This window comes from Polypterus senegalus, chromosome 8 (genome assembly GCF_016835505.1).
Source record: "Polypterus senegalus isolate Bchr_013 chromosome 8, ASM1683550v1, whole genome shotgun sequence".
In the NCBI taxonomy this organism is placed as follows: Eukaryota; Metazoa; Chordata; class Cladistia; order Polypteriformes; family Polypteridae; genus Polypterus; species Polypterus senegalus.
In genome coordinates, this window is record NC_053161.1 from 98,159,079 (window position 1) to 98,184,838 (window position 25,760).

Sequence of the window (25,760 nt, forward strand, 5' to 3'; positions counted from 1 at the left end):
GTCAAACGGCAGACCAAACCTTAAAGTGGCCCCTATAAGTTAAAGGAAGAAGTAAAGTCTGATAATCTTTAACATCACCATGTACACAGCGTATTTTTACAGTCTCACAGTCTCTAAGGCATTGTTCATTAAGACAGTCTCGTCTCACAATACAAAGGTCACTTCCCGAATCTAACAATGCTGAGATTTCTTTGTGTCCCAATTTCACCGGGATCAACAAGCCATCTTTTCCATCCGGACATGTAATAGTTGAGCAACAAATCTCGCCAGTCCAATCCCATTGAATGAGCTGGAGACAAGCGACAATCTCTTGCCAAATGGCCGAGCTGATCACATCGGAAACATCTACGGTCGGCTCCGTTTCGAAATATCCTCTGCGGCGTCCGCGTCGGCGTGCTCTGTAGCCTCCACGGTCTTGTCGACCGCTGTTGCCGCTGTCTCCCCAGAAACAGGCGTCCCATCTACGACTGGATTTCCGGGTCCTACCTGACCCCATTAGATTTTCAGGTCCTGCAGCTTGTCGATCGAAGCGACGAGAATGTCCTGGGCGTTCGTTCACAGGTTGCGAAGCAGCACGAAATCCACCGCTCTTTCTCCAAGTGGACTGTGAACCCTCTAATCGTCTGGACATAATCGTTAATGATTTAATATCATGGCGTAGAAATTCATCTCGAAGAACTTCAGGTATGCCGGCCAGTAATATATTCACGACAACTGTTTCCATTACGTCTCCTTCAAACCAACAGTGCACTTTATGTATCAAATCTTGAATTTGCGCACGGATTGGGTCATCCATGTTTAGTTTCCAGTCTTTAAGTGAAAATGTTTTAGACTTCTGAAATAAGTCTTCGGCGGCATCCATCTGTGCAACCACTCCTGGTACCACTTGTCACGCTTGGGTCACAGATTTGCACAGAGACACAGAAGGTCGTAGAAAAAAAAGAAGGATTTTTATTCAGACACCGCAAACACATGAGCTTAAACGTGCTCCATGACAAGTCAGATATAACAGTTCCGCTAGGAGCAGAGAGAGATAAAAGCAAACAATCAATTCCCAAACTGACAGGCGCTGGCAAGGCTTATAAGTCGGCGGAGGACCGCGAGGCTTGTATTACGCGTTATAGTGCAAGGATAAGGAGCAATGTGTAGTCAGTGTTTCAGGGTTTGTGGTTTTCCCAGGGGCGTCTGTCTCTATTTGGGGTGCGATCAGCCCTCCAGCTCACAATATGTTGTGAGACATGTCTGAACACCACCAGACAGACATCGCATCTTTATAAAACTTCAGTTTATTTTTCATTCTCCAACAACACACAACTCAGTCCCACACACCACACTGTGCTTCTTGCCCCAATCACCACTCCTCCGGGCTTCTATTTCTCTGTCCCTGGACCACCTTTCCTCTCTCCACGGGAGCCTTGTCCCGCTCCCACTCCCGACTCTAGCTCCCAGACTGTAGGAAGACGGGCCTTTTTATTCTCACCCAGATGTGCTCCAGGTGCTCCCTCCGTCACTTCCTGGTGTGGCGGAAGAGCACTCGGAAGCACTCCGGGCGTCCCTGGAGGGACCCTTCTTCATCTTCCCAGGTGTGGCGGAAGTACATCAGTCCCAGGCCCTCTGAGACTCAGGGAACCCCCTGGCGGTGGCCACAGGTCCCAATAGGCATAAGCCTCCTTGTTCTTCTCCCGTGGTCCTCCTCTGATCCAGGGCGGTTGCCCCCTCGTGGACCGGAGGACGTACATGCCACGTTCCAGTCCTTCCAGGCGTCCTGGCCGGGTCACAGCCCCAGCGACTCGCCACAATATATATATATATATATATATATATATATATATATATATATATATATATATATATATATATACACTGTATATATATATATATTGTGGCATGACGGACCGGAGGAAGGCTTGTACCTCCTCCAGACTGCAGGGAGTGACCGCCCTGGTTATGTTGGGGGCCAAGGGTGAAGGGCTTGGAAGCCCAGCCCTGTAGGGACCCGTGGCCACCGTAAGGCGGTGCCCCAGTGCCTGAACAACCCTGGAGCCCAGCACTTCTGCCACACCAGGAAGTGCTGGGGGGAAGAAGACAGGGGACACCTGGAGGGCTTCTGGGTGCGCAGTCGGCACTTTCGCTACACTGGGGCGTGTCTGCGGAGGAGTAGCTGGAGCTGGAGCCCATCCGGGTTCCTATTTAAGGGGCCGCCTCCCTTCAGTCGGGAGCAGAAGTCAGGTGGAAGAGAGACAGAGCTGGAGAGAGGAGTGGAGGCGACCAGAAAGGCTAAAAGACTGTGTGTGAGAGGCCCAGACTTTGGGGGAATCGGTGCAGGAAGCGCTGGGGTTTGAGTGCACGTGAAGTAGAAGAATTGTAAATATTGTAAATAAAGGTTGTGCTGGGTGAACATAAGATGTCCGTCTGTGTGTGTCCGGGTTCAAGTCCACAATATATATATATATATATATATATATTGTGAACGATAGGGGGCGCTCTCGCTCCCTTGAACCCTGTCCACGACTCCAGACACCGGGTAAAAGTCCTCAAGTTGACTTTATTTTCTTGCCACAGTGCACAAAGCACACTCTCCTCCACAATACTCATAAATTACAATAAACCACAATAATAAACAAATAAACCAATCCTCCAGCTCCCAGACGCGTTGCCACCCTTCCACCCAGCTCAGCTCGTTGTCTGGGAGTTCCCATAGTCCTTTTATAATCCCTGACCCGGAAGTGTTTCTGCCCAATAGTCCACAAGTCCTTTTCCTTCGGGTCAGGGTAAATAGTCCCTTTCTTCAACCCGAAGTCCGCCGCTCTTCCTGTGACGAACCTCCGGGTCACAGGGCTGAAGAAGCCCTCGGTCCTCCCTGCAGCTCCCTCCTGTGGCCCCACGGCATCCAGCAGGGCTTTGCATAAAACTCCAATGTCCATGATGCCCTGCTGGTCTTCTGGGGACCTCCTCGCTGCAAGGAGGGCTCCACCTGGCGGCTTGGGGGTATTGGCCGGGATAAATGGCCGGCCATCCATTACAGTATCCCCCCCCAGCGACGAATTATTATTCGGAGCGGCCTGCCCCGAGAGGAAGTCTTCCTCCAAGAGGACGTCCTGGTTGAGCCTTGATTATAACGAACATCTTGGTCCCTGGAGAACCTAGGGGGAATATTATTCCAAATTGACCTCTTGTCCCCTCTCTCCAAGGACAGTTCCGCCAAATATGGCCCAACCTTCGGCACCGTAACACTGCCTCTGTCCTCCTGGTATTCTTCCCTACGGGACTGAAAACAATAAGGAAACGTTAGGTCCGCCCCTTGTGCTGGGAGAGAAACCCCTGCCGCCTCTAACGGTGCTTTCACTTTTTCTGCTTCTTTTCCTTTGTCAGGAGACCCCCGTTTTATCTTAGAGCCCTCCCGTTTAATCTGGGGCTTATATACAGTCTGGGTCTCTCTATTACAAGAAGAGAGCCCCTTTACTGTCTGCACCCCTCTTGATTTATAAATTACGGCGGCGTCTTCAGGGCTGCCTCGCTCCGAGTCAGCACTGTCTAGCTGCCCCGGATCGATTAGCCCTTCCGCCGACCACTTTCGGTTAACGTACCGACCTCTCTTGTAGGTGCGCCGTGTATTGGCACCGCTACTTATTAAGCGGGCCCGGATCACACCGCGTCCCTCTATTATATACGATACGGGTCTCGCTCACCTGTATCGCCGCATCATTCATTACGGGAGGCTCCTCACCAAATCGCCGCATGTAGGCCCTCACCTTCTCCAACGGCTCTCTGGCTGCCGCTCCCAAATCCCCAACGATCTTTTCAATGGTCGTCAGGACCTGCAAGACACTCACTACGGGCTCGATTAGTTTTTCGAGCTCCCGTAAGTTTATATAATTATTCATTTCGACCGGCAGAACTCTCACTTCCTCGTTCGTGTTACCTGCCGACCGGGAGTAAATGAGCACGCCCGCTTCAGGCCGCGTGCTCTGGCGGTCTCTGGAGGCTTCTGGGATTTGGAGTTCTCAGAGGGTCGAGTTGCCTTCTTCGGCAAACTGCGGTCTGTCTTTAATACTTTAGCGACATCCCGATCAGCTACTTCCCGACCCTCCTTACCTTCTTGTGGTTTGAGCGATGCCTCGCTCGCCTCCCCCTTCCCCTTTGGAAAGACCAAGTCCGTTTCTTCGGGCTTGAAGGTGCAAACAGCAGGGCGGAGCTCCTCCTTCCCAGACTGCACGGGTTTGCTACCGTGTCCCTTGTCGGCTGCCATCATGCGGAAGTCGATTTCTAGGTGCTCTGGCCGACAAGAGAAGGCCGTGTCTTCGGGCAGTCTCCTTTTCCCCTCGGAGCCTCCAGGTGGTCATCTCCAAGGTACATGCACGGGACAAGGTGAGAAACAATAAAAGGATTTTTAAAGTTGTTCCCGGCACGTACCTTAGAGGGATCGTTGCTTCCTGGAGGTTTCTCCAGACTTGTAAGGCCTCTCCTTAACTCCTCCCGAGCGTCGGCCATTGCACCTACGGCACTCCCGCTGGCGTTGTCTTTGCTTGCCCTTCTTCTTTCCCATTTTGGACTCGGTTTTTTCGGGTTTTGGCGATGCTGTGGTGATTCCTGATTCCGCAGTCTTCTCGGGGTTCGTTTCCCACAGAAATTTTGATTTAGGTCCTCCAAAGCGACGCTAGAGTATCCTGCGGCTACGCCACTGTGAGCGATAGGGGCGCTCTCGCTCCTTGAACCCCTGTCCACGACTCCAGACACCAGGTAAAAGTCCTCAAGTTGACTTTATTTTCTTGCCACAGTGCACATAGCACACTCTCCTCCACAATACTCATAAATTACAATAAACCACAATAATAAACAAATAAACCAATCCTCCAGCTCCCAGACGCGTTGCCACCCTTCCACCCAGCTCAGCTCGTTGTCTGGGAGTTCCCATAGTCCTTTTATAATCCCTGACCCGGAAGTGTTTCTGCCCAATAGTCCACAAGTCCTTTTCCCTTCCGGGTCAGGGTAAATAGTCCCTTTCTTCAACCCGGAAGTCCGTCGCTCTTCCTGTGACGAACTTCCGGGTCACAGGGCACGAAGAAGCCCTCGGTCCTCCCTGCAGCTCCCTCCTGTGGCCCCCACGGCATCCAGCAGGGCTTTGCATAAAAACTCCAATGTCCATGATGCCCTGCTGGTCTTCTGGGGACCTCCTCGCTGCAAGGAGGGCTCCACCTGGCGGCTTGGGGGTATTGGCCGGGATAAATGGCCGGCCATCCATTACAACATATACATATATATATATATACACATATATATATATATATATATATATATATATATGTATATATTTACTATGCAGGGATATCTGGTGCTGCCAGGGTTTGGAGCAGCAACTAAATTTTAGAATGAAATATAGCTTGCATCTTCCCCTGTATAAACCAGTAATCTGTGTCAGATATTGCAGAGATAGGTTAAATGGTGTGGACTTGCAAACTGGACAAACACATCCACACAACTTTATATATTAGAAATCCATCCATCTTCTTAATCTGCTTATCTAGGACAGGTGAGTAGGACAATTGCAGCCTATTCTATTAGCCATCAAGCACAAGACAAGAGTAATCCATGGTCAAGGTGCCTGTCCATTACAGGGTGAACGCACGAACATGCTAGGGCTAATTTTGCATTTCCAGTTCATCTAACAAGTATGTCTTTTGACTGTGGGAACAAACTGCAGCACCTGGAGGAAACCCATATGGTCATGCACATTCTATGCATGGGGCACCTGGGATGTGAACCAGTCTCCTTGTTGTGAGGCAGCAGTTCTACCACTATTAGACATATACTGTATATACTGTATACAGATTTGGAAATTGCTGCAGTACTCTAACCATCTGAATGGAAGATGTGATTAGGTAGATTTAAATTAAATTATATATCAAGTCAATTCAATTTAATTTTGCTTATACATATACATACATATACAATATATACATATATATATATATATATATATATATATATATATATATATATATATATATATATATATATATATATATACCACAGAAAATTAAATTAAGTTCATCTATTGTTTTACTTTGTGACTGAATCTCTGGTATTCATAATATGGATAATTACAGCTTTCATTGAAAGTATCTCTTGCCGGTCGCAGAGAACTGAAACATAATAAGTTAAACATGAAGATAGGAAAGTCTGGGACCAATGTGGAAAGAAGCACTTTTACTGTTATAGTGAAACTTGTCTGGAACTGTTTACAAGCAGATGTTTAGTAAGAGACACTGGAATCTATTAGCAAGAATTTATTCAGTGGATAATATTTAACTTTCTAGGATCATTATAAACCCTCTTCTAGGTTGCCTAGGGGTGGGGTACTATTCAGTAGGTCAAAGACCCCCCAGATGGCATTTTCTTCAACTCTGTCATAATGGACATATATTTCATTAAAGAGAGCACACCCTGTAGGCATAAATGTTCCCATTATTCTCAGATCTTTTGAAGTTACTTCTTTAAGATATGCACAGAAATTAATCAAGCTCTAAAAAAATTGCCTTCCATTTTTTAAAGGCATGTACTGAACTGCATTTGTCTGTAATTTAAATAGGCTTTTTGTTGCCTTTGTTATTGAAGTGGTCATCTTATTTTCAATTGGTGAATTTCATAATTGCATATAAAATAGCTGCTTTAAATTTTGTATTTCTTTACATTTGATTTTGCAGCTGAATAACATGACTGTGAAAACACTGTATATCATATTTTAACATAAATATTTCATTAATAGGTGGCATGATAACACAATGGTGAGTGCCAGACGTACTACTTTTTTTATTGTAGTCCAGTTTTTCCTGGAGTGGAAATCACATTTTTTTTTCATAATGCCAGTGTACACTTTTTCAGAGTACCTAAATATATCCTCTTAAATGTCAAGCCAGGTTTAATGGCAACCATAAAATGCCTTTGAATAAGCTAGCATGGGAGTGTGATTTTGTAATGAGTAAATTTCAGATCAGAAAAAGAATACGTTTGTTTCAATAATGTTTATTTTTTTAGATATCTTCCTCTCTACAGTATATTGTACATATGCTATATACACATGCACCTATAGGAGACAACTTCATTGCTTATCTACTGGTATTTCTAAGTCCTGTGCCTTTTGCCCTCACAGAAAAAGATTGGAATTGTGAGGAGCCCTGACGTCACTTCTGCATCCAGTTTTTGAACTTACCCCTTCTTATGGAATCAACTTGAATAAGATACCATCACCAAAACAAGCCAGTCATTGGACTCGCCTCTGAGAAGACATCTCATCACAGCACTGGCTGTATTTCATTTTTTGTATTTTTGACATCTTTTCCATCCAGTTACATGGGGTTTATCATCTGATGTCCCAACATTTTATCAATGTATGGCTTTTTATCTTAAAACTGTTTATAAATTTTGAATTAGTATTTGAAGACAAACAATTTCTCTTAGGAATTTTTGATCAATATTAGCCTATACTGGAACACTTGGAATGAGGATAAAATTGTGTCTAAAATAAATAATGCAATATTTAAATATAATAATTATATTTACACATACTTATGTAATATTTTTATTAAAAACTTTCTCACAAATCACAATGGTTTCTACAATTGCTTATTAATTTTAAAGTTAAGTATAAGCAGGTTATGTGCTTTGTCAAAGTGAACAGGTAGCCTAGCTATGTGCTTTATAACCTAATAATCCAAACTGCCTTCTTATTATAACAAACTTTTAATTTGTTACAAATCTAAATCTATCATATTAAGTCATAATAAAATCTATTCTTAAGAGGTTTTAAGCTACTGAACCAATTAATGCACACAATATTTTGCAACATATGTGATAAACTTTGCATCCTCTTTAATAAAACCCCTGTGTGCGTCCAGGTGTCTGTGTGTCTTCTGGTAAAGTGCGCATCCACACGGCACCGTGGACGCACACACACTGGAAGCTGGGCACACAGTGAATGGCTTATCCGCTGCCGCGCATGATAAGCAAATAAAGCACACACACTGGCAGCTGGGCACACAGTGAATGGCCTTGCCACGGCAGCGCATGATAAGAAATAAAGGACACTGTTGCTAGTGAGAGTGCTGATTAGGTAGTCGGCGGCCGCACACATAAAATCCATTGCTGGGGAGACGCCACACATACAATAGTCAGCTGCATGCCAGCACAGATTAAAATACTTGCTGGGGAACTAAACAGTACTTGCTGAAGAGACGCCACAGGTACGATTATAAGCAGCACGCCACACATTACATCAGTTGCTGGGGACACTCTGCTGATTGCCCACTGTTGTGACAGAAAATTAAAGTCATATTACGGACATCAAAGCCAGTATTACTGCAAGAGAAAATTACAGGCACACAATAAAGTGACGTATATTACAGCCACATACAAGCCAGTATTACTGTAAGAGAAAATATTACAGACGTATCTACTAACAACATGCCACCCAAAAAAAGGACACGTCAAGTAGGACAAAAGACACAGACAATCAAATCCTATATAAACAACATCTCCTGGAAGAACGGTCAGCTCAACAAGTAAACATCAACAAAAGAAAGGCTGAAAGACAAAGAAAAATACGAGCAAATACATCGACTGAAGAAAAAGAAAATTACTGTCAGAAAAACGCTAAAAGAGAAAGACTCCATTTACTTGCCAGAACCAGTATTCAGCCACGGTCAGTTTTATGTTGTACTAGCAGAATACCCGCGCTTCGCAGCGGAGAAGTAGTGTGTTAAAGAAGGTACGAAAAAGAAAAGGAAAAATTTGAAAAATAACGTAACTTGATTGTTAATGTAATTGTTTTGTCACTGTTATGAGTGTCGCTGTGATATATATATATAGCAAAATACACGCGCTTCGCAGCGATGTCATGTGTTAAAGAAGTTATGAAAAAGAAAACATTTTAAAAATAATGTAACATGATTGTCAAAGTAATTGTTTTGTGTATTTGGCGGCAGCGTCAAAGTTTTTTTCGTCTACCTGCATCAGAAAATGTACCACAACGTCTGACACGCCTCCTTTTTAGTGTTTTCTCACAGCTTGGATTGCTGCTGTCATATATATACACACACACACACACAAACACACACACACACACACACACACATACATACATATATATACACATACATATACTTGTGTGTATGTTTGTATGTGTCTATATGTGTGTGTATAGCTTTGGTCACTGTGTGCAAGGGAAAAATAATAAAATATAGTCTATAAGTTATTAAACAGTAAAACATTAACTTTTAAGAAGTACAGGTACATTGAGCACTACTGGAGTGGTTTCAGGTAAACTACATTTTAAAGACGGTGTAACACAACAGGTAAGTAACTAACAGCAGCTAAAATGTATATGGATCATCTCTCGGTAGTAGATCCCTTTTGAAAGCGCTACACGGCTGTGGTATAGAAATTACATTTTCTATGTGAACGTTCAAATTTGTGCCTCTGGTAATGTGCCTTACCGGCATTTAAAGAAAATTAGTTTTGTGTCCTCTGCACTGTTAAGAGAGAAAGGCTTTGGTTTGGGATAAAAGGTGTAAAGAAAGGAAAGTTGCCTTTTCTTTTATATAGTATAGAGATGTGTTCGCTGGCGTTATGATGCCTTTTGGGGACAGTTGCGTTGGGTCTTGTGTAGACTGGCGAAACGTCCCTGCCATTAATCAGCTGTGATGACACTGTCAGTCCTCCACTCGTGTGCGTGTCTTCATAATCCGAGGTGAGGATCTCATAATCGTATACGTGCAAAAGAAAGTGTGAATCGCCTTAATATTATTTTTCCGTGGTGTAGAAAAGGGGTCCCGTGTTTGCACTTGTCTGGGCTATAGCGCAGGGGAGGATGAAAAAATTAAAAGTGCTCACTTTGACTTAAGGCAGAAGCGCAGTCAGCGTCTCAAAGGCCGGCACAGCTATGCACGCAGCGCTGGCTGTTCGACTTTTGCTGGGCAGGAGACCACAGTTTTGCAGACACGTTCATGATATCAAAAGTCTCAGCTCTTTGGAGGTCATTCATATATTATATATATAGCAAAATACCCGCGCCACAGCGGAGAAGTAGTGTGTTAAAGAAGTAATGAAAAGAAAAGGAAACATTTTAATAATAACGTAACATGATTGACATTGTCATGAGTGTTGCTGTCATATATATGCCTGCCTAAATAAGTCACCCTCGCTTTGCTCTTACTTTATTTACCGTTCATTTAATCATGGCTATTGGCGGAAAAATTATAAAATGGAAGGAGGATGGCTTTACCAAAACAATTATTGATGGCGAATCGATTATTCATAAAGCTTGAATTGGTGATGTTTTTCTGTGTTAACCTCATATTTTTCAGACTTCTTCTCAAACTAAGGTGGTGCCAGCGTATCGCATGGAGAAGTAGTGTGTTAAAAAGCTAGAAAAGAAAAGGGAACATTTTAAAAATAACGTAACATGACTGTCAATATACAGTATTTGTTTTGTGAGTGTTACTGAGTGTTGCTGTCATCAAGGATTTGATTATCATTATTTCTTTCAATCAGGTTCGTATTTGTAGGATGTGTTGTGTTCATGTTACATTCCGTGTTTGTCAATCGTTGTAAAGATGACAGGTTTCATTCATCGATTCGTTTCTTACTGCATCAATAAACAGCTCGCCTTCTTCTTCATCTGAGACCTGACACACTGAATGCACGGGTTTTTTTTACACTGTCTTACTTTAGCGGAACATTGACTTTTTCCAACGTGTGCTTTGTTTCCGCAGTAGTTGGATTTATGAATATGCTTGTATGTATGAGACGCTTCATATTTTTTGCTGCCTTTTCAATTGTGTAATTGGTTTTGTTCAGCTCTTTGGAACTGTTGCTTTTATCTGTGCACTGCGTCAGTTCACGTGAGCCACTCGGTGTACATGCATCGAAGGTTCCCAGCTGTGCTGGTGCCATCTCCTGCTATGTCCATGGCTGTATTTAATGTTACCTTAGTCCTGGCACTTAAAACTTTCTCTCGCAGTTTCGCTCAGTTTGTGTCAAACACCACCCTGGCCATCTCATCTTCCTCTCCATAAGCACAGTCCTTCACCCGTGAATATTTACCCGTGGCAGTTTGCTATTGGATTGCTGACGGACGGCCTTATATGGGCAGGCACTAAATTACAAACGCCAGCGCAGCCTGTCTATGAACTTACTTTAAAGTGTAGGTTTACATCGTGCTTTGTTTCCGAAGTAGCAGAACTCATGAATATGGTTGTATATGTCACTCGCTCGCTTCTTATTGTTTCGCTGCCTTCTCAATTATATAATGCATGTTTTCTTCAGCGCTTTTTTCAGGTCTTCCTGGTTTTCTATGTACTGCGTGATTACGTGGGAGGCGTGATGATGTCACACGAAACTCGCCCCCACGGCGTTAAAGCTCATCTCCATTACAGTAAATGGAGAAAAACTGCTTCCAGTTATGACCATTACGCGTAGAATTTCGATATAAAACCTGCCCAACTTTTGTAAGGAAGCTGTAAGGAATGAACCTGCCAAATTTCAGCCTTCCACCCACACGGGAAGTTGGAGAATTAGTGATGAGTCAGTGAGTGAGTGAGTCAGTGAGTGAGTGAGTGAGTGAGTGAGTGAGTGAGTGAGGGCTTTGCCTTTTATTAGTATAGATTATCAAGAGTTAGAAGTTTTCCAGATGTTGTTGTCAAGGTTGTAGATGGTCCTGAACAAGGCAAACTGTTGCCAAACTCAGACAGAATATTTACAAGAAATGTTGTCTATAATGAAATTGTATAGAAAAATTTCATCAGGTAAAAAAATAGAAAATTTTACCTAAATATCTTCTTCAGATATTGTGTCTTACAGATTGTTACAAAGTTTTACATTAAGGCAATATTAATTATACTTACTGTATTGTCATATACGTTTCTATTTTAATTTTATTATTTTTTTACTTTAAGCTTCTTGCAAAAATATTTTTGACAAAAGAAAAATTAAGACAAGAAACAGAATGAGGTCAAGGTCCTTGCCATTTAATATAGACTGTTCCTACTAATGTTTATGAACTACTGTTCTAGCGCCTGTTATTGTAATGGGCTTAATGTCTACTTACAGAATATTTTCTTCATGGTGTAACAAGTCTAATTGAATAGAATTTTAAACTCGCTAATGTCATTTTAAATTCGAAACAATGTAACAAAAGAAACTTTATTTACCTATCAATACGGAGGCAAAAGGCTGCTTTGGATCGAAGGGACACTTCAGCCTACCAGACTCCAGACTTTCTGCATGTAGACGAATTATGGATTCCTGCTGTGACAAAAATACAAAGGTTGGAAGCATCCTCTAAATACACATAAATAAATTTTTAATTTACATTGTACAGTATATAGTGAATTTGAGGTGCATTTTGGAAGGTATTGGAGTTTACTATTTCTTACATTCAGCAACAGTTTAATATATTTAATATAAAAGATAGAAAAAGTTTTTGAAAAAGTCAAATAGCTTTTTAATTATAGCAAATTGAAGCAGAAAAAAACAGCCATTCGGGTATAAATGAAAACAACCAAGGTATTTTAAATTGTAGTTGAGGTTTTTCATTCTCAGTGATTTTCACAATTACATTTGATTTAAAAAAATCTATTTGTAGTAAAACAAAGGGTGACACTATGTTTTTATAAATACTGTAGAATAACATCTAATCACAGAGCAGTTTCCTGCCATATTCAGTAAGGACTGGGTTTACTTTACCTCTCCACGACTTCCAACCTGAACAAACCCACAAACTGGGTGAAATGCTCCTGTGCCACAAGCATAAACGTGAGTCTTGTTATAGTGGTGCAATACCCTGATGAAGTTAGCACATTCTGTCTGTAGAAGGAAAAAAAGGGAATACAAAGTTTATATGGTAATGTTTAGTTTTATTGTCCTGCACATGTTGAGCCAGTGGAAATCAAGCTTTCAGTGTGCTTAATATTATGTTTTAATATTATCTTGTATAATGAAACTTGCTCTTATAAACAGATTTACACTCACAGAGAGTGGTACTATTAATTATGTATTTTATTATAAGAAGCCATAAAACACTCCTAAAGTATGGTTAAAGCAATATTTTCCTAAGGACCTGTGATTTCAAGACCTTAATAAGTGATGTTTGGCTCAGATATTGTTTTGACCCAAAACCACCCAAAACACTTTAAATCTCTTTTGATATATAACCCAATGCAGAATACTGTATATATGTACTAGAAGTCATTTATAATTTTACATATATATCACCTGAAATAAATCTCAACATACACTTTATTGTAAAGTAATAACATCAAAATTTAAAACTTTTTATCCTACCTCACAATGATGTGAATCAAGAAATGCTCTCAGACAACTTCATAAATTTTGAGACAGTAATAATTTTTTAACCTGAAATTTCTTTAAGTTAAATATAAAAAAGTTGGAAAGTAGAAATTAACATTCTATTTTCCTGCACTAATCTTCTGTTTTTCATTAAATCACATGTTCAGAGCTTGGCATGAGCAGGGCATTCGATGCACCGAACACAGTTTCATGCATTCAGAGTGACCAAGTTTGTTAAGCATAAAAGCCCTGAACACAATAAGGTTTTAAATACGTTTGTATACTGTCAAGTATTTTTCTTTGCTTTATAATGCTTGGTGTTTCAATTGTTTCTGGAAAATATTTTATAGACCAAATAAAGCCTTTGGTAAAGTTTTACATAGCAGTATCTGACTAATACCTGCATTAGAAGTAGTCTCTATTTTGAAGAATTACTAAAACATTCATACACCAACTAATATGAAAGGTATAATGTTGTGTTTGCTGCTAATGTAAGTAAATGAAAAGACAAATTCAAAAATAGAAGACTGTACAGAAATGCAATGCCTGATGAGGCAGGCTTCAATCACAGTTTCAGTTGTTAAAGAAATGTAATATATGGTCAGTCTAAGTACAAATTTGAGCACTTGGCTGATTCCTTAATGGAAAAGCTTCTACATCAGCAGAATGTACATCATTTCTTTCACGAATAAAAATAACCTTGTTTGTAAAAGCTTATTAAAATCTACTTTTCAACACTTTATACTTACATGTGAATTTTTTCCAGCTAATTTGCACATTTCCACTCTTTCTTTTGATGCAGGCCAGTGTATCTGTAAAATCCATAAATTATTTTCAAGTTGGAATGTTTCATAGCAGAAAATCAAAAGTAAAATAAGACATGTAAAGCATTTTTATTGCAAACTATTTCAGGGTGTTTTTGAACAAAATTAATTAAGGAAATGATAGACTAAATTTAAAGTGTATATTGCTGGCTGGTTTTAATAAAAGGTTTGACTTTGTGGTTAGTGGCTTGTGTCCTTTTCTTTTTCAGCTGTCATTGCTGGTGTCATGTGTGTATTGCACTGCACTAGTCTTTTAGCCTTTATGATCTGAATGACTGTATAGGGCCTTTTTCTATTTAGTTCTGTATAGCTGACCTATGTGGGTATTAATGTGGGTGAAACATATGAGTGTGCATTACAATACTAGCATTACAGCAGAGAATTTCAACATATGAAAATACCCTTATGTACTGCAATTACACATATGGCTTGTTTTGACTTTTTCTTTCACTCAGTTAACAGCAGAGGTAGCCCAGAGGGGTTCTCCCTTCTGTCGTCCACATGAATGCACCCCACACTGGGACATTAGTAGGTGAGATTTTAAGTGGAGCTTACACCTATCAAATCTGTCCAGAGAAAAGCATAGGGAGGCCAAAAACCTCCCATGGAACAGAGTAGTAAACACTTGCTTGATCTTGATGCTCAGTATGAGTACACACCATGAAAGTAGGGTCTCATGATCCTTCTGGACATTTACGTTTTATACAGGAAATATCATAACTTTTTCCAGCCACAGAGATAACAGACTTGTGGATGTTAAGCATTCATAAGAGCATTGTTTTTGATATTTTCAAAGTTGGTGTCCTTATGTCACTGTAAGACAGAATTCACCACATGTTGGATTGTTCACCTACTAATAAGGAAAATGAGCTGGGATTAGACTGTTGTGATACAGGTTAGGTTTATTGTTCTGATGATATTTTATAAAAGCAGATATGTTCAGTATGTGAAGAACTGCTGATCCAGACTTTTAACTTACTACGAGGTTATGTAGGATTACAAGGGGAGAACCGGGTGTGTGATTCAATCCAAAAACACCGGATTGGTGAAGTAACAATGTTAATGACTGCCATTTTTATTTAGACTGTGGTAAAATACCATAGTTTCACAATAACCTTAGCACAGGATTTTTCCAACCTGATCCAAACTATCTCTCAAATATATTTGTCTTACATTTATTTAATTAGGAGAGATGCTTTTATTCAACAGATCTTACATATTACTGTCCCATATTTGTTTATTTGCAGTTTTTAAAGTTGACTTTCAGTCGCACATTAAATTAGTAACGGGCAATAAACTCATAGCTTCTTACTTTATGCAACTTACCTACCTAATTTTATCGTTTATGCTTTTTACTAAAAAAGGGTAATTTACCCATTCTCTTTAAATTACGTTATTTGAGAAAAAAAGCATTCTAAAAATTGTAATTGTGTGAAGAAGGCAGTAATAAGAAAACTAAAGTGCAAAGTTCAAAAGCAGTACGAAATGATGGGCTAAGTAACCCTATAAAGAAAGCCTTAGTGTCTTTGTGTGGTCTGTTATTTTTCAGGTATTTTTAGGTGGATTGGTGAAATGGATTAGGCTTCGCAACAGTTTACTCATCTAAATACTCATCTAATTACTACAGGTTAACACCTTTAATTTGTAAGCCTACCAGTTCATCTTTATTTATAAGAAAATCAATATAGATGTTTTATTAAATTTGTTTTTTTGATTAAATTGCTATTACAGAAACATAAAATTGCCAATGCGATATCCCAATATTCAATTTTTTTAGTATGTGTTCACAATGGAAACATTAAAACATCAATATACATAAACTTCAATATAGGTATTTAAAAAAGCACTCAATAAACAATTATTCCTGTTAACAATGTTATATTTTAACTCTGGTAAATTGGTATGTCAACCACTGCCTTTAATTTTATAAAGTTAAGCCATGAGTAAAAAGGGACAACATAACACACTGGTGCAAATTAAACAGAAGAACATAAACTATAGTAGAACTTTGTGTGCCCCCTGTCACTTATTAAGTGTGAGAATGAGGTTAAAGTACTTTAATTTTGGATTTTGAGAATTAGACAGTTCACTGGGACTCTCACCTCTGATAATCTTATCAAGTATGAGAAAGTAACTGGAAATTGGATTTTAATCTTAGGGTTTAAAAGAATTAGGTTACCAGCTAAGTTTATTATACAATAAAAGTGGTATTGTTGTTCCCTTGTTTTCCACTTAAACAAGTGAATAAAATGAAACCATTCAATCTGTAAGTATCGAATTCACAGACAACATTTGTAAATAACTGCAGTAAATGTATTTAACTTGTTATTTGTTTGAATAATGACATTGCTAAGACTGATTATCTGTTTGTAGCATTTTTTAACCACATGAAACATACTCTCTCTCTATATGTACATTCTGCAAAATCCGATGTTAGTGTACAAGCTAACAGGATATACAGTATATATTCAAATCTATTTAGTTTTTCTGATTAAAAGTTTTAGTGTACATTATTACAAACTAGAGTGCGGGCATGCAAGCCATACTTTACAAATAATCTGTACAAATAAAAATATAATGCATTTGTGTTTGAACAAGCTAATCCCAATGCTTTCTTCTGCATTATCAAAAAAAAACCCATTATCAAATGGTAGCAAAAGAATGACTCGTTCTATTTCAACAAAACTGTAATGCTAAGCAAATAAACATGAAGCTCTTAAGTTGTAAAATTCACAGATTATAGGTAGATATTGAGTCTCTGAGTATTTTATGCTATGTTGAATGATTTTGTTTTAGGAGCAGTATTTCAGAATATAAGTTATAAAAAATGAATAACTATAGAATGTTAATCTTTTCTTGTTAAAAACATTCCATTGTGATATGTGTTTATGATATGTTTATGTGTCTAATATTGTACTTAATTTGAATGAAAACACTATAAGCAAATACAGTCAAATCAACACTTCAATTATGCAAATAAGATTTTTAGGTTTACTGTGCATGATATCACAAAAAATAATGTCAACTAATGAGTATATAAAAGCTAAGCATGTTGTAGTGTAAGAACTTTAAATATATATATTGCTTCTTAGCTAACAAAAACCTGTAAGTTGGGAGTACTAATGACTTTTAGCATGCTAGATTCTCAAGGATAGCACTCTAAAGCCAGTATATCCATATTTGTTTTCGCAGTTGTGAATGCTTGCGTGTGTTCGTGCATGGGTGACAATGTTTGTATTTCTCCAGAGTGAGGCTAAAATGGAATGGTTTGGAGCAAGGCCAAGACAAACAATGGAAGTATAAATACTACACAGACTCAACACCACATTTTGTCACTAAATAGCTACTGCCAATTATCTAGCTATGCTGTGGGCTTTCTATGAGACTGTGGTGTACTTGAATTTTTTCATTGTTATTAATTCAGCGGAAATCTTTGCTCAAGGAAGCTTAAAGGCCATCATAGACAACCACATTTCCAAAAAAGATGAGACACTATGTAAAATGGAAAGAAAACATTGATTTAAATATTTTAGGTCTTTTATCTATACTAATAAAAGGCAAAGCCCTCACTCACTCACTCACTCACTCACTCACTCACTCACTGACTCATCACTAATTCTCCAACTTCCAGTGTAGGTAGAAGGCTGAAATTTGGCAGGCTTATTCCTTACAGCTTACTTACAAAAGTTGGGCAGGTTTCATTTCGAAATTCTACGCATAAGGGTCATAACTGGAAGCTATTTTTCCCCATATAATGTAATGGAGTCTTGAGTTGGAGATGGCGTGGGGGGGAGTTTAGTGTGACATCATCACGCCTCCTACGTAAGTACGTAGAGAACAAGGAAGAACTCCAAACAGCGATCAGCACAAAACGCCATTTCACAATTGAGAAGGCAGAAAAACATTATGAAGCAAATGATGCATACAAGCATATTCATAAGTACAGCTACTGCGGAAACAAAGCACGGCGTGAACCGTAAGTTTATATTAAATTAAGTTCATAGACAGGCTGCCACTAGCGTTTGTAATTTAGTGCCTGCCCATATAAGGCCGTCCATCAGCGGCAATCCAATACAAACACTGCCGGTAAATTTTCACGGGTGAAGGACTGTGCTTATGCAGAGGAAGATGAGATGGTCAGGGTGGTGTTTGGCACAAACTCATTGAAACTGCGAGAGAAACTTTTAAGTGCGGGTCTTAGCTGACATTACGAGATGGCACCAGTACAGCTGGGAACCTTCGATGCAAGAACACCAAGCGGCTCCGTGAACTGGCGCAATGCGCAGACAAAAGCAACAGTTCCAAAGAGTGCTGAACAAAACCGAATTACACAATTGAGAAGGCAGCAAAAAAATATAAGGCGTCTTATACATACAATCATATTCATAAGTGCAGCTACTGCGGAAACAAAGCACACGGTGGAAAAAGTGAATGTCCTGCTAAAGGAAGACAGTGTAAAAAAAACCTGTGCATGCAGTTTGTGACATCACAGATAAAAAGGAAGACGAGCTGTTTATTGATGCAGTAAGGAACTAATCGATGAATGAAACCTCTTATCTTTACAACGATTGACAAACACGGAATGTAACTGATTGAAAGAAATAATGATAATCAAATCCTTGATGACAGCAACATTTAATAACACTCACAAAACAATTACTGTATATTGACAATCATGTTACGTTATTTTTAAAATGTTCCCTTTTCTTTTCATAACTTCTACTTCTCCACTGCGTATACGGGTATATATATAAATGTATATATATACCCGATCTACAATACATACTTTAGCATAGACAAGCCACATGTGTGGCAATTGTAGAGTCTTAAGCCTCTAACGCCGACATTGAGGTTCGATTCGAGAGGGTGTACTGACTATGTAGCGCTACCGATTCATTTTACCTTCGCATCTCCTTGGTTTGGGACGTATGAAAAAATATTAGGTTAATGCAGAATCATGTTACGTTATTTTTAAAATTTTTCCTTTCTTAGCACAAGCACAGCTGAGAAGCTTCGATGCATGTACTCCATAGCGTTAAAAATAACGCATTTAATCACACTTTCAATTCCAAGCAAGCGGGAACTTTTGTCAATGCATGATTTCCTGGTACATCCATTACACTGATGCACACATCACAGCTACAAAAATGTTAGAGTCGGAATAAAGCGCGTTCCTACGACTGATCATTTCGACTACCCGAGCGAAGCCTTGATAAAAGCATGGTTTTGTGCACACTGAAAAGCAAGCAAAATTAGATGCATTACAGAAAGCGGACTTTGTGGCTCTTACTGGGGATCATTGGACTTCCGTGACCGTTAGTAATTCTAAATACATCTAATTACAAAATGTTCAATGATCACACTGTTTTAGCCTAATGTACAAAATAATTTTGGCTAATGTTACTCAGAGTTTAAAGAGTAAGCTGGTCAAATTACCTTTTATGTTTCTGACTTATTTTTTAAGAAGAAAAACTGCACTTTATGTTGAAATTTTGGTTATTATTATTTAAAGACAATACTATTCTGAAAATGTACTTAAAGTACTTAAACTACCACTTTATTTTTAAGTCTGCCCAATTTTAACCAGGGATGATATTTTTGTTTCTGTTTTGAATTCAAATGCAGTTTAAAAGCTTTTTTCAGAAATTAAAACAGCTTCAGTTTACAATATTCATGTCCATGTCTATTATTTGATTCTGTAAGCCCACTAAAACCGTTTTAAATTAAAAAAAAAACATTTGCGATTTGGGGCAAATTCGTGTCGATTACATACGATTAATCAAGATTAATTCTTACACAGCCTCTAATTAATTGGATTAATTTTTTAATCGAGTCCCACCTAATATATATATGTAGATATATATATGTAGATTGTATATATTGTATATACAGTATGTGTATATGTGTGTGTGTATATATACAGTATGTGTGTATATGTATATATATAACTGTATATATGTGTATAGATGTGTATATATATATATATATTTATATATATGTTTATATATGTGTCTGTGTGTGTGTATATATATATATATATATATATATATATACCAGCAACACTCATGACAATGACAAAACAATTACATTGTCAATTATGTTACGTTATTATTAAAATGTTTCCTTTTCTTTTTACTTCTCCGCTGCCAATCGTGGGTATTTTGCTATATATATATATATATATATATATATATATATATATATATATATATATATATATATATATATAAATAGATAGATATGACAACAACACTCATATCAATGACAAAACAATTACATTAACAATCATCTTACGTTATTTTTAAAATGTTTGCTTTTCTTTTCATAACTTCTTTAACACACTACTTCTCTGCTGCGAAGCGCGGGTATTCTGCTAGTCATATATAATTAAAAACAGTACAAAGTTCAGATATTACATATTTTAACATAAACTTAAATTTGTAAATATACGTTAATTCTGATGTTGATAATTTCAACACATTCTAGAAACATTGAGACAGGTGCCTTTTCATCTGTGGAATATAATAAATAAAACCTGCTTGGAACCTTCCAAAGCTAAAGAGATGGTTAGGCAGCAGATGACACTATCGTGATTGGTTATAAAAGGAGCATCAATGGAAGACATTGTTGTTCATCTATATATATATAATTCACTAAGGCAAGACAACCATGGAAAGCACGCCGGAAGGGGCGTGGATTCACTAAGCCGTCGACAAGTGAGACACCTATGGCGACGCAGGAAGACCACGCCCACCAACTCCAAGACCATTGGATACGACGACAACTCACAGAGCCACGCCCACCAACTTCGGACACGACGACACAGAAAAACCGGCGTCATTTATATTCGTCTGTCGTAGAGGTCACATGCAGCTCCAACCCACGTTGACTGTTCATAGACGCATGTGAATCGTCATATGCAGCGTGTAAAATGGTTCACGAGGGGTATCCCATGGGATCCTTAAAACATTCCTTTACAACTAAGGTTAAAACACAATGGAGTGAGCAGTCTTTAAAAAAACGAGTTTTCGGTTACAACGCACGACTGCGTGTACCATAGCAAGCTGTTTTACACGCTACATACAGCAATTCGCTTCTGCAACAAACATGCGTCTTTTTAGATGCTCCTGCACTTTGTACACAACCTTGCTACCACTGTGGTCGGGTGTCTTGGTGGATTATATATAGAAAGGTAGCCAAAACCACACAGAGCAATAAAAAGTCTACGTGAGTCACAGGTACATCTGGACTTTGCAAAGACGACAACGACTCGAGTGATGAGTTGGAGGTGGGCACATGAGCAGGCAGTGTATACTGAATGAGAAATCAGCAGACTAGCATGACGGAGCTCCACCCTCCGCGCCTGAGTGCCGCATGGACGATTGTATGTTGGTTCGTTCCGTGCATTGGTTAAAACCCAATGAAGGAAGCAGTCTTTAAAAACCAATAAGCCCTGTGCCTTTATTTCATTACCGTCTCACCTGCTTCACCAACGCAGGCCCTGCAACAGTCAAGACGCTCTCTCAGCAGCTGACCTTCTTTGTGCCTGACCAGTTCACACAAAGGCACCACATGACCAGGCGGTGTGTATGCTTCGAGAACGAGGGTGGACGCGACAGGACTATCTAAGAAGAGGCATGTTTGAGACGGATGTAAATCGTTGTATGCAGCGTGTAAAACAATTTGTCGCGAATGTGAATCGCTGTATGCAGCGTGTAAAATGCTGTATTGTATGTTCCCCTCTCCAGAGTTACATCTTTTCATTCACCTACAGTCGTATACACAATGAAGTAAGCAGTCTTTAAAAACCGAGTTTTCGGTTACAATGCACGCCCGCATGCACCATAGCAAACTGTTTTACACGCTACATACAGCAATTCGCATCCACGACAAATATGCGTCTTCCTAGATGCTCCTGCACTTTGTACACACCCACCTCCCACCTCGCTGCTACCGTGGTCGGGTGTCTTGGTGGATTTTATATATAGAAAGGCAGCCAAAACCACACAGAGCAATGAAAAGTCTACATGAGTCACAGCTGCATCTGGACTGTGCAAAGATGACAACGACTCGAGTGACAAGTTGGAGGTGGGCACGTGAGCAGGCAGTGCATACTGGACGAGAAATTAGCATGATGGAGGGAGCGGAGTGGATGTCCTTCTCCACTCCTCCCGTTCCACCCTCCGCACCTCCGTGCATTGTTACAATGTTGCTTTTCTTGCTGATTTACTACATTACCGATTTTTCAAATGTCCATTTTCTCCCTGTACTTAAAAATCATTTAAAAACCGGCCTGATTATGCGGTGTATGGTACACCGCAGGTTGGCTAGTAAGAAATATTTTGTCATGGCTGAACTGTGTGATAAAATAGTTGAACAAGTTAGAAACAATATTCCTCAATACTGGATTGCAAACAATTTATGGATTCACTGAAACTATCTACGACCCAAAACTCATGTTTCCTGCCTCAGTGTCTGATATGCTACATGTAAAAAGTAGGCATCACCATCCAGCTCCTGTGATCGACCTGGAGGTCCTCATTATGCAGGCTTCTCTTTACCATCAAACTACCAGACTTCCTCACCCTCACAACATTCCTGTTTAAATAATCCTTTCCACGAGGTGATCAGTCCATAGACAGTGCTCCCTAGAAAGCTGTCTTCTGGCTGCAACAATAGTGTTTTACACTTCATTTACTAATGATGTTTTAATCTTAAACTCTTTTGACCTACACAAGCACTTTACAGGTGGCCTTTTAAAATTCTACGATGATGCTACACTGCACTCAGCTTCACAGAGGCCATCTTTATGTTGAATATCCTTGTTTCTTAATTTTTGTCAGATGCTCAGTTGTAGTTTTCAAATCAAATGTGTTTTCTTCTTAGTTTTTATACTTATTTTGAAATTGTGTTGATGCAGGTTTTGGACACATATATGTTTCTTTCTATATGTTATTTTATTTTGCAAGCAAAGTACATTGCCATTACAAGCAGTTTTAGAAGGATTGTTTATGCACCTGTTATGATACCGACAAAAATACTTAAAGGAGGGACTTCTGCCTAATCATTGAACTGGTCAGTATATACTGTACTTACAACCTTGGCATTTCTTGAATTGTCTATTTAATACTATGTATATTATTTGTATTATATTATTATATATTAGTATTAATGGGAAGAAATGTGAAATTTGTGAAAATGATAGTAAAACCCTATTATACAATAAGTTATTTGTATAGCAATATCAATATAACCTACATATGTACAGTATAGTATGTGGTTTATCCTCATATTATGTTGGTCCTTACAATTCAAATAATTTTCAGTAACCTTGTCAGTGGAGAGTAAACAAACCCAAACAATGGATTGAAAAGAAACTGTTTCTAAGCCCTCAAAAATGTAATCAAGAAGAAGGTAGTTTTGAATTGATTTTTCTTTTTATAGTTGTAAATAACTTGAATTAAAAATTGTATTATTGTTTATTTTAAAAACATGGAATTTTGTTTGTAAAATGAAACTACTATCAACAAATTAACCTGTTTATTATTATTATATTTATATATAACCATATTTGTATTTGCACATTTTCTAAATAAAATACCTTCAGTTCTAAAACGTATATAATATTTATATACAGGAGGAGGAGTATAGGAAGCTAATCAAAGACTATGTTAAATGGTGTGACTCAAACCACTTACACCTGAACACCAGCAAGACCAAGGAGCTGGTAGTGGATTTTAGGAGGCCCAGGCCCCTCATGGACCTCGTGATCATCAGAGGTGACTGTGTGCAGAGGGTGCAAACCTATAAATACCTGGGAGTGCAGCTGGATGATAAATTGGACTGGACTGCCAATACTGATGCTCTGTGTAAGAAAGGTCAGAGCCGACTATACTTCCTTAAAAGGTTAGCGTCCTTCAACATCTGCAATAAGATGCTGCAGATGTTCTACCAGACGGTTGTGGCGAGTTCCCTCTTCTACGCGGTGGTGTGCTGGGGAGGCAGCATAAAGATGAAGGACGCCTCACACCTGGACAAACTTGTTAGGAAGGCAGGCTCTATTGTAGGAATAAAGCTGGACAGTTTAACATCTGTGGCAGAGCGACGGGGGCTGAGCAGGCTCTTGTCAATCATGGAGAATCCACTGCATCCATTGAACAGTATCATCTCCAGGCAGAGGAGTAGCTTCAGTGACAGACTGCTGTCACTGTCCTGCTCCACTGACAGACTGAGGAGATCGTTCCTCCCCCACATTATGCGACTCTTCAATTCCACCCGGGGGGGTAAACGCTAACATTATTCAAAGTTATTGTCTGTTTTTACATGCATTTTTATTACTCTTTAATTTAATATTGTTTTTTTGTATCAATATACTGCTGCTGGATTATGTGAGTTTGGCTTTAGTGTGATTGGTTTGCTTGACTTTGGTGACATGATCAAAAGAGGAAGTGTGAGTGTGGGACACACAAGAAGGAGTTAAAGGCATTGGGGCCACAGTGAGGTTCGTAAGTATAAAAGCGGACATGAGGTGAGCCAAGTGTCAGGAAAAGACAGAGTCTGAGAAGCAAGTTTTACGGAAAAGTGCTTGAGTTAATGAATGTCAATCAAGAGAGGTTTTGACACACAAAGATACCAAGGTAAGGCACTGAAGTTCCATGTACTATATAACAATAATACTATATCAAAGTCTAAAATAGCAATAATCATAGATTTCTGAATCCCATGTCATGGAAAGGGTCATACCATTGGTTGGGGCTTGATGGGTTGTGATATTTACAGTTTTGCATAGCATAGCAAAAAATGCTAGATTCTGGTCCTGGGGCTAAAGCTAATCTGAGATGGACAGAAGTAAAGTGGAAATGTATGTTGTGGTCTAACAAGTCCTCCTTTCAACTTGATTTTGTTAGAACATTGACATTGAAGAGTACAGTGATCCCTCGCTATATCACACTTCGACTTTTGCGGCTTCACTCTATCTCGTTTTTTTTCTCATACACGCTTACGTCACTACGCATGCGCTTTCTGAGGACTTTTATCTAAGCCCTACGATGGCTATTAAAAACGTGTTGCTTTTTCTAAGCCTTCAGACAATAAAACTAAGCGCCGGAGGAAGATGCTTACTATCCAGGAGATGATGAAACTCTTGGATATGATTAAAGATGGCAATACCCTACAAAAGCCTCCTCACGCATATGAAAAGACAGTGCCAGCAACTGCCTATCAAGATGTTCTTCAGCCGCGCACCCAGACACCCATTGCCTACTCCTAGTACTTTTTCAGCAGAAGAAGACAACAACGCACCTGCTGAAGATACTGCACCACCTGAAGACTCTCCTACTGAGGTCGTGCCTTCATAGGTTAGTGGTTGTGTGTAAGAACTGTGTGTGTTTGTGTGCAATTAAATGTACAGTACAATAATCTACTATATAAAAGCATTTGGGATTGTCCTTCCGTCCCGTGAATGCAAAGCGTAGCGGTATTCCGTTTATTACAGACTTACTACTTGTGGCTTGAGGTACGAAGCGATGCGATGTGAGCAGAGTTCTGGTGCTCTCATCGTTCCCTTGTTTTTGTGCGCGATGCGCTGGAAAA

At 39.4% G+C, this 25,760-nt stretch overlaps 1 protein-coding gene across 2 annotated transcripts in view; it reads right to left on the reverse strand.

Moving 5' to 3' along the window:
• The window catches only part of sema3d (sema domain, immunoglobulin domain (Ig), short basic domain, secreted, (semaphorin) 3D), a 197,243-nt gene that overhangs the window by 82,725 nt on the left and 88,758 nt on the right, over positions 1–25,760 (reverse strand). Inside the window, exons 4-6 of one of the 2 annotated variants that reach the window (XM_039761472.1) lie at positions 14,094–14,156; positions 12,742–12,861; positions 12,207–12,300 (exon numbers count right to left, since the gene is read on the reverse strand). In XM_039761472.1, coding sequence (XP_039617406.1) covers positions 12,207–12,300; positions 12,742–12,861; positions 14,094–14,156 — 277 coding nt within the window. Of the gene's footprint in view, positions 1–12,206; positions 12,304–12,741; positions 12,862–14,093; positions 14,157–25,760 lie in introns of both variants that reach the window. The other variant, XM_039761471.1, reaches the window with a different exon arrangement.